This window comes from Corvus hawaiiensis, chromosome 1 (genome assembly GCF_020740725.1).
Source record: "Corvus hawaiiensis isolate bCorHaw1 chromosome 1, bCorHaw1.pri.cur, whole genome shotgun sequence".
NCBI classification, from domain to species: domain Eukaryota; kingdom Metazoa; phylum Chordata; class Aves; order Passeriformes; family Corvidae; genus Corvus; species Corvus hawaiiensis.
Genome location: NC_063213.1, coordinates 37,383,161 through 37,395,516, shown reverse-complemented (window position 1 = coordinate 37,395,516; position 12,356 = coordinate 37,383,161). Strand labels below are relative to the sequence as shown.

Here is a 12,356-nt window from a genome sequence, read left to right as displayed (position 1 = left end):
CTATTAATTATTTTCATATATTTCACACTCAGGACTGTGCAAGTAATTTTGTACATTCCTAACCAACTCCGAAAGCAGACTTTTATATGTCAGGATCTGACCTACTTCAAGTAACTGGGAATGCAATTATTTCAGCTGGCATTAGGGTATAGAGTATTGGGCATAGTGTGTTGATGCCATGAAGATTTTTTGCCTTTTCTTTTATACCCCTGTTATACCTGTTTACTACTTCTGTATTCTTAGTGCTTTTTGCCTACATTCTTGGACTTGTTTGTTCAGCTAGGAGACTAAACATTTTAGAAGCTTCATAGCTAGGGATCAGTGTGCCCCAGACCCCAAGGTCCTCTCCAGAACACATTCTGTAAACCAAGATAGAACCATCCAGGGGAAGGCTCCTTGTGGAGGGGGGCTCACTCAAGCCTCCCACTAGGGAATTTTTGATAGATATGCTAATTAGTAAAACCTATAATGTTATACCAGATCTTTTGAGGGTGAGCATTGCGGTGTGCATTTCGGTGCATTCAACCTGGACACAGTGCACCTAAGGATCCTTACAATAAATACCAAGGTAAAATCCCTTTTTCCCTTCTAACCTTGTTTGACTCTTGATGTTAAGACCAGGAAAAGGCATGAGTGTGACAAAAGCATTTCTGCATGTTCCTGGGGAACACCAGAACCCCACACATGGACATCAAAAAATGAGACAGACAACAACTCTCCATCAGAAATAAAAGCGAACTTACAATTACAATTTAAATCAGATGTTTGTAATTTTAAAATCAGAACAAGGACACAGTTATACATAATGAGAAGTTCATTTTATATCTGCGCCTTCTGTGCCTTCGGTGCAGGTGCTTTCTCTGGCTTCTTAGCCTTTGGTGCCTTCTCTGGCTTCTTGCCCTTCACTGCCTTCTCCGGCTTCCCTGGCTTCTTGCCTTTTTTAGAAGCCATCCTCTGGAGCTTCTTCATTTCATGCTTGATGATTCTGTTTCTCTGTAAAAAAAAAAAAAGAAAACGTTTACACTTCATCAGAACAAAAAGAGCAAGAGTTCAAATACTATATGCCTTAATTCAAATTCTAAGCTTTCAGATTCTGCCTCTTTTCATTATCACCCTTTACCATGCCTTTTATTTGAAATGTCAAATTCCACCTAAAACTGTTCCAATCTTCCAAGTGGACACCATCATTCTGGCTGGTAACTCAGCCATCTCAATATTTCATGCGTAATGATTTTCATTATAGGGTGAAATACTAAAAGCAACCCATCAAGAATATCTGATTTTATCAGCAGGCAATTCCTTCCTCAGCAGTAACTTGGGAGGACTGACACATGGATTATACAAGCTCAAGTTTGATCAGCTACTGAAGAGAAAGTGGTGGCACACAAAGAAGCATGGAAAATTCAATCCCACAGTGTCACCCCATAACCCAAGCCAGCTGGGAAAGTAAGGCTACTAACAGTGGATGAGACTCTTAAGTGAAAGCTAGAAGCACTAACCCCATAAAGAAGCAGCACTCAAACACTTACCATCTTCTTCGCCTTCATCACCTTGTAGCGATCAAAGTCAGTCATTTTGGCTTTCTGTGTGAAAAGCAGCAGTGGTGAAACTCTGATATATACAAGTAGTAAAACTCAGCATTCCAAAGCGTTCCACAAGTAACTGATCATCTCCAAATGAGATTTAGCTGCACTTCTGCAACTAGCTCGCTATTTAAAGCCTTTGCACCATCCCAGGATGCAGGAAAAGAGGCTGTTACAGACATGACTGAACAAAAATACATTTACTGTTAAAATACAAGAAGTTGAAGCTGATGGGTAGCAACCGTTAAAAACCTATGCCTTGTCTATCTTTAATCCTGGCTTGCTATTGAAAACATGCAGCTTTTAGACTGTACCTAACTTTACAAAGCAGGAGCAGTACAACAGGCACTCCTCATCCAGTGAAACACTGTTACCTTTTCTCGGGCTTCAATCTTCTTCGCCCATCTTGTCGCTGACCATTTTTCATTTATGTTTTCCTTCTCCCAGGCACGTCGCACACACTTCTGACGAGCACTGCATTGGAACAGTCACAAAATCATATCCACAGTCTTTATCAAAAAAAGGTTCTTCCCGATGCTGGCCTACCAAATTTCATTCAGGGGAAGATGACTCTACTACGTTACTTCAGACACCTTACTTCAAGTCAATGTCACATCTCTGTGGCATTATTAAGGTTCTGTTGAGTAAATACTTCACTAGAACTGACAGAATCACAGAATGGATCAAGTTGGAAGGGACCACAGTGGGGTCATCTGCTCCAACACCCTGCTCAAGCAGGGCCATCCCAGAGCACATGGCACAGGATTGTGTCCAGCTGGTTCTTGAATATCTCCAGTGTGGGAGACCCCACAGCCTCTCTGGGCAACCTGTTCCAGTGCTTGGTCACCTGAGCTCCAGGAGATCCATGTCTCTCATCTTGAGGAGCCCAGAACCGGACACAGCACTCCAGGTATGGCCTAACCAGGGCCAAGGGGCAGGATCACCTCCCTTGACCTGCTGGCAGCTCTTCCTAATGCCCCCAGGATACCATTGTCCTTCTGGCCACAAGGACACACTGCTGGGTCATGGACAGCTTGTTGTCCCCAGGTCCTTCTCTGCAGAGCTGCTTTCCAGCAAGTTGGCCTCAAGCCTGTGCAGGTGCTCAGGATCATTATCCCCCAGGAGCAGGACCCTGTACCTGCCCTTGTTGAACTTCCTAAGTTTCCGCTCTGCCCATCTCTCCAACCTGTTGAGATCATTTTGAATGGCAGCACAGCATGCTGGGGTGTCAGCCACTCCTCCCAGCTTTGTGTCATCAGGGAACTTGTTGAGGAGGCATCTCCCCTTCATCTAAATCACTGATGAATAAATTAAACAATATTGGGCCCAGTATTGAACTTGAGGGACACCAATGGCGACAGGCCTCCAACCAGACCCCATGCCCCTGATTATGGACCTTTGGGATCTGCTTCCAATCCACCTCACTGTCCAGATGACCAACTATTCCTAGCACTGACTACTTCAGGATCAGAAACACTGCCCTTTTTTGGTTCTAAATTACAAAAATTCATACATTAACTAAGCTGAAAGAAACAGAATTAGTTCAGCCTCCTACAATTCCAGTGTAGTTCTGTAGGCAGGTGCCCGAAGGTGACTTAAGCAGTAGCAAAAGCAAAGCTGCAGCAGCATTTACATTGCTTTCCCCCACAGCATCCACCACAGAACTGAGTTGCCTCGGCCACTGTGAGACTTTGGTCCTGAACAGCAGCTATCAGCCAATATTGGCAATGAAAATTGAAATGTGGTATTTATGATATCATATGATATCACAGTCTGCCCAATTTTTACTGTTAATTTACTACTGTTTGAGTTTTCTACACCTAGCAAGCATCAGCCATCAAGTGACAGCGTGGGGGCTCTTTTACATAGATCAAGATGCCAACTACTCACCTGTGTGGGAACTTCAGGACAAAGTCGGTCAGCTGCATACACTTGAAGGGCATGGCCTGCCTCCTGACACCACTGCAGGGGCCATCCACCAGTGCCTGAAAAAGGGAAACAAATGTGGGGGGTTTGCAGCAGTTTTCCCATTGTATTTGATTTACACAGCTGCTTCCTAATAATGTATGAACAGTACCTTGACAACACTGATCCAAAATTGAAACACATACTATGCAGACAAAATTGCTTGTACAACCCAAGCTTTACGGAAAGAATTTTAAAGGTCTGCCTTTGACAAAAAAACCAAATTGAATTTAAAAAGAAAAAAAAGCACACAGAACTAAGATGTGCACAGGAAGAGCCCTCTAGCCCAAATATTCACTTTACACATACATAAATGCCATTCCATTCTTAAACTTTAGACTCCAACTGACATCCCTTGTCCACTTCCATACCTAGGAAACACAGCAGAGGGGAATGTATCACTTGCCAGTGGAAAAAAAGCTTGCTCCTAAAGGTTTCAAATACAACTGCAGTTAAAACCTATCTTTTAAGCAATTGCTTATTTATTTGAAAACAAAATTTCTGTTGGAAGTCAATACGCACAGCCTTAGCATACAAGCTTCTATTAAGGCAAAGGGAGGAAATACAGGTGCAGGACTCACAACTTACCCTATTTTGGTCAATAACATCCACGATGGCCACCAGTTTGCCAGCATGTGGCCCGAAGGAGATGAAGGCAACTCTGCCAATCTCCACGAAGCGCTTGAACACCTGGGAGAGTAGGTAGGAATGCATAGTTAGGTGAGAACACACCCAAGGACCTTTTTCAGATTCAAGGCTCTGAGAACCTTTATAAGAGCTTCCCGAAAAAAAATGACAGAATGGTTTGGGTTGGAACGAGACCTCAAAGATCACCTAGTCCCAACCCCCCCGCCGTGGGCAGGCACATCTTCCACTTCGCCAGGTTGCTCAGAGCCCCATCCAACCTGGCCTCTGAAACTTCCAGGAATGGGGGAGCATCCACAACTTCTCTGGACAACCTGTTCCACTGCTTCAACATTCCCACAGAAAAGAATTTTTTCCTACTATCTAATCTAAACCCAGTCTCTTTCGGTTTGAAGCCATTCCCCCCCCTGCCCTGTCACCACATGCTGCTGTAGTAGTCCTACCCTATCTTTCCTCTAAGTTCCCCTCAGCTACTGGAACGCTTTCGAACTGCACGAAACTCCTACACTTGAGCAAAGGAGCCACGGTCCCGCCGCGCTCCGAGCCCGGCCCTGCCCGACCGCGCCGCGCCCGCACAACACGCGGGGCCTGGGCCCGGCCCAAAGCGGGTGAGGCGGGCGCGGGCTCCCCGCCGCCGCCGGCGGTGCAGGCGCAGGGAGCCGCGGGCGGGAGCGCTGGGCCGGGCGGGCGGGATGCGGCGGGGGCCGCCCGGGCCGGCGGGGCGGCGGAGCCGGACACGGCCACACGTACCATGATGGCGGGTGCAGCAGAGAGGGCGGGGCGGCGCCGCCGGCGCCCGGAAGCCGCCTCGGCGCCCCTGCTGCGCGTGCGCGGGGCGGGGCGGCCGCGGGGACGCGCGCCGTGGCCGCCGCTCCGCCGCGCGCGTGCGCGGTGGTGCCGGGTGGGTGTGCCCGTCCTTTCCCATCGCTGTCCGTGGTCTCCTGGCCCTGGGCCCCTCCGGCGGACTCCGTGGCGGCGGGAGGTCCTTTGCAGAAGAATCAGTTCTCTGGCCACCTGCAGGTCCCACCCTCCTCCATGGGTACTGCATTAAACCGTCCCTCCCTGGGTCCTCCACCGCCCACCAGGAGCCTACTCTGTAATGCAAAGTGTGGGATACAACGAGATTATCTTAAATCAGGATGTTCTTTGATCTAAGATGTTATGTACTTCGTGCTGCTTTCAGCTGGTAGAGTTAACTTTCTGCACAGAGGCTTGTATGGGGCTGTGTTTTGGATTTGTGCTGAACACAGGGTTGATAGTTCAGAGATGTGTTTGTTATTGCTGAGCAGGGCTTGTGCAGAGCCAAGGCCTTTCCTGCCTTTCATACTGCCACGCTGGCAAAGAAGCTGGGGTGCATGGGCAGCTGGGAGGAGACACAGCTGGGACAGGTGACCCAGACTGACCTAAGGCATATTCCAGACCTAGTGACATCATGTTCAGTATAGAAAGTAGGGGAAGGAGAAAGGGGGGACATTCAAAGTGATGACATTTGTCTTCCCAAATCACCACGACATGTGATGGGGCCCTGGTCTCCTGGAGATGGCTGAACAGCTACCTGCCCATGAGGAACAATGAATTAATTCCTTGCTTTTATTTGTTTGTGTGTGTGGTTTTTACTTTCCTTATTAAACTGTCTTTATCTCAACCCATGAGTTTCCCAGCTTTTACCCTTCATTCTCTCCCTGATCCTGCTGGTGGGGGAGTGAGCGAGCAGCTGCCTGGGGCTTGGTTGCTGGCTGGGGTGAAACGACCACAACTTTCAAGCCTAATCAGCAGGAATGGAGACCTTATCAGTGGAACAGGCAACAGCCGGCATCCCCCAGCTGAGGACATCCAGGAACTAACAAGCTTTAAGGATGCAGAAAAATCAAGATGTTGATATATGTCTATGTATACAGTTCTGACCTGGCAAAATAAGATGCATGTACCCTGTAGTTGTACTATAATACTAAAAATTACACCTACAAGTCTTCACCTGCCCAGGTGAAGACCCCTCTGCTGAGCATGTGAAGAAATTAGCTGGGATTATGTGACTTGTATGGAAATTACTGACCAATCACAATAGAGGGGCTGTACTTGGAGAGCTACAAACCCTGGAGTTCTGTGTATCAATAATGGCGTGAAAAGTTTCTGGAGCATGTTATCTCTGAGCTGATGAGACAAGGGGAGGACTGCTCTTGTTTTATTGCTTGGTACCTAGGCCACATTACTCTCCAGTACTACTGGAAAGGAAGGAATGGAGGTTACCTAAATTCCTGGTCTGAAATAACTGAATTTTAAAACTAAAGCTCCCCATAGTGGGATAGGATTGACTGTCATACTCAGTGTTGTTTACTTTTCTGTCCTCTTAACTGGTCTTATCAATGCTGAATCATGCCATGCAGTAGTGGTTAGTGCTTGCTTCTGCCAAACTTGCATATTGCTGTATGAGAAGTTTTGTCACTTTTCAGAAATATCCATATGCTTTTCATTTCTCATCTGCTTCTGGTGGATTAATTAATTTCTTGCTGCTTCCCTATACATGAGGTTTTTCATATTAAATAATCTGTCCCTGTGCCAAAAAAGTCTTTCTCTAACCCCTCTGTATCTTGATCAACTGCATTTGATAAGTGGGAGTTGCTGCTTCCCATCATGCCAGTGAATGTGAAAGAAGCTCTAGAAAGCATTGGTGTCCCTGAGTGAAATGTAACAGTGTTTAAAAGCAGAAGTTGTATTTATGTGTGTTTCTTGTATAGACATAGATATATATATATATAAAAAAGGAAAGAAAAATAGAAGAGTGTCTTGCTCTTAACCACCAGGATTTTCTTGCTGAGAATATGGCATTCAGGAGATAATGAGTCCTGTCCACTTCAGAACCTTGCAGGATCAGTTCTGCAGCTTGCAAGTTTCCGCTCCCTAGAATAGCATTTCAGAGATTTCTTACCCCTCTGTTAACAACAGCTTGTCTACCAGCATGAAAATATTGGCAGTGGGGGAAAACATGCTAAAAATAAAACGTACACTTGGCTTAACTTTTCACAATTTTATTAATCTTCATAAGCAGGCACTGAAGAGTATAAAAAGATAAATAATCTCTGGTTTGTACACATTCCCAAGTGCTGTTAACTTCCCTGTCTCTCCCAGAGATCTTTTCAGTTCTGGGCAGCAGGACAGTGATCTGGCCTGTTGATCTGGTTCCAGCTCACACTTGGGGGGGAGTTAGCTGTGGTCACTGAAGCTGCTTGGCTGGAAGTTCAACACCTTTCCCAGCTGAAACTGCCAGGAGAGGAAAGGCGGAGCAGGTGGGTATCCTGGTGGCACTGAGGGAGACTATATAAATAAGGACAAGAGGGAGGCACTAAAAAAGCAAAACAGGTGATTCACAGAGGGAATTTGATTCTTTGAACAGATACTGGGCCTATCCAAGTGCATCTGGAAGTCCAAATGGTTTTTGAACAACTTGTTCTTTAGCTGCCAGCTCTACAGAGACTAACTTCCAAGTCTGTTCCATTTGTGTAAAACCACATCTGCCACTCACAAAGCAAAGGTTGTATAGGGCAAGTAAATATTCCAGAATGCAATTTTCCACAGAAATGTGGCAACTAAAGAAAACATTTTAATGCTCTCATCCCACTGTCTGGGGTTTTTTTCACCCGTAACTGCAGTTACAAATCCATCACACAAAAGAAAAAGCCTTTATCTCATGCCAGCGTCTGTAATGTCCATGCACTCTGAAGTAAATTTTATACTTCATCAGATATAACTTTGATGCCACAGAGCACTTCATCATCTTATAATACCTTATTGCTACTGCAGCAAGACTGACAAGACTTAGCAGTATATCAATAGAGAAGGAACAAAGCCCTATTGATCCACTTGAAAAGTCACTTTTTTCTTTTTTCCATTTAAAAAGATATTTAGCTCCCTTCAAATCATCTGTCAGCCTATGAAAAAAACACAAAAGAAAACAAAACCCCAACCCCATAACCAAACACAAGTAAGAAGGAGATATAGAAACAAAAGACTGAAATTAAAAACATTATTTATGGGTAAAAATACTGGCCACTGTTCTCCTATCTATCCCCTAATCAATACTGGGAATAGATGAAGCTGAGATAGTCCTGTGATTCAAGGGAGTGTGAGGTTTGGTGAAGAATGCCTGGGCTTTCAGGGAAGCCAGCTGTTTGCTGCACGAAGGCAGCAGCACTTCTAGGAAAGCTCTGGAGCCAATACGTTTGACAGAAGCATCTGCCAGGTGGATCCCAGTGCTGCTGAAGGACAGTGGAAAGGCTGACCAAGGCACTACAGCCATGACTGCAGCTCCAGCAGTATGTTCCTGAGCCCACACAGAAAACGTGTTTTGCTGGCCTGGAGACTGGCTCCTGCTCCTCTTGGCCTTGAAAGAAGGGCTTAACATGTTAATGCTTTGGAATGTTCAGATCTGAGACTCTATCCAGACAGCTGAAATAGTACGTACGTGTCAAATCAGTACAGACTGCCACTGTCTGAGACCAACAATATGTGGGGTATAGAGGTCAGGGTTTCAGTACGAGAACCTACAAAAAGCATTTCTGTGAAAGCTAGAGAGAAACTCTTAACTTGGACTGAAAACTCCAGTGTCTTCTGGAGGTAACTATGAGATAACTTTAGGTTTAGTTACTAAAGTGTGAAAGCATTTTGTTCCACCTCCAAAGCAAATCTTATGTTCCACAACAAAGGCATTCTGGGGTCTCCACGGTACCAAAAGATATAGCTCTGTTTAAGACAGGCTTGAAAGTCATGAGAGGTGTTGACAGTTTATTACACCTTTATGTGATGGGGATCGATCCATTTGGAACAACAATAGAAACAATTCTATCACAGCTCTTCCTTTCAGTTCTTGTCATTATCCAGTGCTTGTTCCAGTTTCAGAAATTAGATTACTTCAGGGCTTTTAGTATCAGCACTGCACACAAGGACAGCTACCATGTTCCCACCTCCCACAATTGCTACTGGCTTGTTTAATTTTATCTTAAACAGCTGCCACTGTGATCAAATCCATCACCACTTAAGTTCACCAGTTAGCACAGAGTTAATGAACAAAAAAATAATACATACCTGGAAGGAAAAGGCAAGTAATCCCTTACAAAGCAAAGTGACACATCTGTCCATGTTTTCTCTGCTGCACACTCGACAAATCAGGTTTACAGAAACAATTACCAAAATACTTCAAAAGCACTCCAATTCACCATATCACAGACTCCTTTGTGCCTCTTCTCTGTTTATGCTTCTGGACTGGAAGTCATTTTTCCTGTCTTTATTTTTGAAAAATGGGGGGAAAAATAAAGTTCTGCTTAATAGCAGTATAAAATTTTTGTTTTGTCTTCAGCAAAGTTCATTCATTCTGGAATAAATACATGTTCAACACGAGGGACGTTCTTCCGATGATGTGATACAATACACAAGTAAATGAGGAAGAGGAGGCACAACAGTGCTGTAGCTGTGAGGAAGACGAGAAGCCCAGCAAATAGAGAAGGTTTCAGAGGTAACTGGATCAGCTTGCCTTCTGCTGGAATCATGTTCGTGAGGCTTAACATGTAACCGAGGGACCACGCTATACTGCTGTTGCCAACCTGAAATAAAGACAGAAGAGTCCTGTTCCCATGGAATTTTCAGTCAAAGATGAGAGGTTCCAAAAGCTTAACTGCTATTACTGGCAACTACTGTCCTTTAAATTAGCAAGGAGAAATCTTTAGTGGGATATACAAAGAGGATATGGAACCATTTTAAATTACCATTTTTCTGTAGTTCAAGAGGATGGTAAGAAAATTGGTCCCTGGGCTAAAGAAGTGAGACACAGGTATTGGATGGGTACAAAGATTTGTGGTCTATATGCAGACAGCCTGTTAAGCAAATTTTCTGTGCAAGAAACACATTTTAAACAAATAAATAAAAAACCCCATCACTGCTGTGCCAATTCCTAAAACTAGCCCCTCACCTTAGCCAAACCCTAGGATGTCATTTTAGTTCACACAAACAAAAAAAAAACCACAAAGAGTGTCACCAACACGGACAAAGAGGAAGCCAGGGTAAAGTTCCCAAAGCTGGAACTCTATTTATCATCTTTTGTTCCATTTTTGGTTTTGTGCCTGCAAATGAACCAAAATTAGGCTCTTCCATTTAAAAAATAAACATAAATTTAAAACTACTTCAAAATGGGTGAAACAACAGCAAAGGGAGTATGTTTGTATTTGCTCCATGGTCTTCCTGCTTTGCTGTCTTTCCCCACTTCTAGTTTGAGCAACAGAGTTTACCAGTTTTCCACTGTCCTTTTCATTAAGTCATCATCCTGGCACTTGAAAAGCACAGGATCAAAGGGTGAAGTGTCCTTTGTCCTCCTCTCATCATGAGGTTTAAAACTTCTAATTTTGCAAATCATCTAGCTCTGGATCTCGCCCAGATCTTAGCATTAGGCCAAGGATCTTTTCATTGGTTGTGTTCACTGATTAAAAGGAAATATATACTCCTAGCATAGACAAAAAAACCACCCTCCAGTCATAGTGAGATTGTGCTGTTATCTCTGGGGTAGCTTAGCTGATCAGCCAACATTAGATCTTGCTATTTTAGCAGGGGCAGATCTAATTAAGAGAATGTAGTTTTGCCTTTTGAAATTTCATGATTTCCCTAGTGTAAAATCTAGGCAACAAAGGTATTAATTTTAAATAAGCCTTTTGGGGTTTTATTTTGCTTGGTGTTTTTATAGTCTTGGCTAAAAACAGAAAAATGTTGCTGTTTCTGGCTGCTCCTATCTGGTGGAACAGCTAAAATTTGGGCACTCCTCCAGAGCTGCTAATGGTTGTCCACCAGAAGTCAAAATGAGGCAAGAAAATCCTACTTGATTCCTTTATGCACGAGTAATAGATACGAGTGTTCAGAAAACATTGCTTTTGATTTCTCATTCACAGCTTGCCAGCATCCCCAGCATCTAAGGGGATTTAAGAATACACCATGAAGATCTACAGCCTATTCTTTTATTGGTTTTGCATGCAAGTGCTGAAGCATTTCCAAACTATATGGACATTAAGAGACAGTCTGGGATAGAGTTTTAGAGTAAGGCTTGGTGCAGTAGCAGAGAAGAAAAGAAATGCATCTATTGCACAGATACTGTAAGCCTTCTCTCTCTGTCCACTGAAAGGCAATACCCCATCAAAATACATTCTTATTCCAGAGAACCAGATTATGGCACAGATGGATGAGTGGGGTGAGGATGAAAACTGTCCTAGTTGCTTCATCACCACTCACTGGCTACGAACAGCTTTGCCAGTTCCCCCAAGGCTCTGCCAGGAGACAGAAAAGCAGAGTTCTGCTCTCCAGCTCAGAGGGTTAGCTCAAACTTATCTGCTGAGGTGTTTTAGGCAGATCACTGCCTAGAGCAAAATGCTGGGGAAATGTTTAAAACACAAGTGTTTGGTCTTTGCTTAAAGCTCTTTAAAAGATCTATGTAGCATCTCCAAATAATGCTGCAACCTCTGAAACCAGGCTGAGATTGCTACTGAGGTTGGAAAAGTGGCTTTGTTTTATGCCAAACATTTGACAGTCATTTACAAAGGCTGTTTACAGCCATTCTATTTTTGCTGGCTGCTGCATCTTCTGTCTCCTCCTCGACCTCTTTGGATTAAAATGACAGTAAGAGAAAATGATTATTACTCACCTCCTTTTGAAAATGTATCTGTGGCCAAGTTTCTGCATTGAAGTTGTAACCATGTACAAGCAAGTAATAAATGAAATTGGCTGAGAAACAGTAGGATCTAGCATATATTTCTTCAAATTTAGGCAGCATAAACTGCAGCTGAAAGCAAGAGATTTTTTTAAAAAAACCATGTTAATTATGGGAAAAAATGCTTTGGGGTTTTGTAACTAGAGAATATTTGGATCCTAACTAGAATTTAGTAACATTTTTCAGAAACACCAAGTAAAGGTGTAGACAATTAGATGCAGGGATTTAGGAAAAGACTCTAAAAGTGACACAGCTTACGTAGTAAACAATGAAAATGAACATAAAACTGCATATTGAAGATTGAGGATGTTATGTTTTCTAAAATTTCCACATTATCTCTACAGCATGGTTAGAACTGTGAAATGAAATTTTGAAACCTATTCCGAGTGTTAAGCATGATAGAAATACTACATGCTTTGAAGCAC

At 43.7% G+C, this 12,356-nt stretch overlaps 2 protein-coding genes across 8 annotated transcripts in view; both read right to left on the bottom strand.

Annotated features, from left to right (window-relative positions):
• Positions 1 to 745: 745 nt before the first annotated feature.
• On the bottom strand, positions 746 to 5,041 carry RPL14 (ribosomal protein L14). The gene is made up of 6 exons (XM_048300969.1): positions 4,944 to 5,041; positions 4,137 to 4,238; positions 3,474 to 3,568; positions 1,958 to 2,057; positions 1,530 to 1,583; positions 746 to 993 (listed from the first exon to the last, which is right to left on the bottom strand). The coding sequence occupies exons 1-6, from the start codon at positions 4,944 to 4,946 to the stop codon at positions 820 to 822; spliced, it is 528 nt and encodes a 175-aa protein (XP_048156926.1). The 5' UTR covers positions 4,947 to 5,041; the 3' UTR covers positions 746 to 819.
• Positions 5,042 to 7,203: 2,162 nt separating this feature from the next.
• The window catches only part of ENTPD3 (ectonucleoside triphosphate diphosphohydrolase 3), a 41,079-nt gene continuing 35,926 nt past the window's right edge, over positions 7,204 to 12,356 (bottom strand). For all 7 annotated transcript variants that reach the window (XM_048300914.1, XM_048300943.1, XM_048300924.1 and 4 more), the window contains 2 exons: positions 11,866 to 12,003; positions 7,204 to 9,787 (listed from right to left, as the gene is read on the bottom strand). In XM_048300914.1, coding sequence (XP_048156871.1) covers positions 9,554 to 9,787; positions 11,866 to 12,003 — 372 coding nt within the window. In that variant the 3' untranslated portion in view covers positions 7,204 to 9,553. The remainder of the gene's footprint in view (positions 9,788 to 11,865; positions 12,004 to 12,356) is intronic.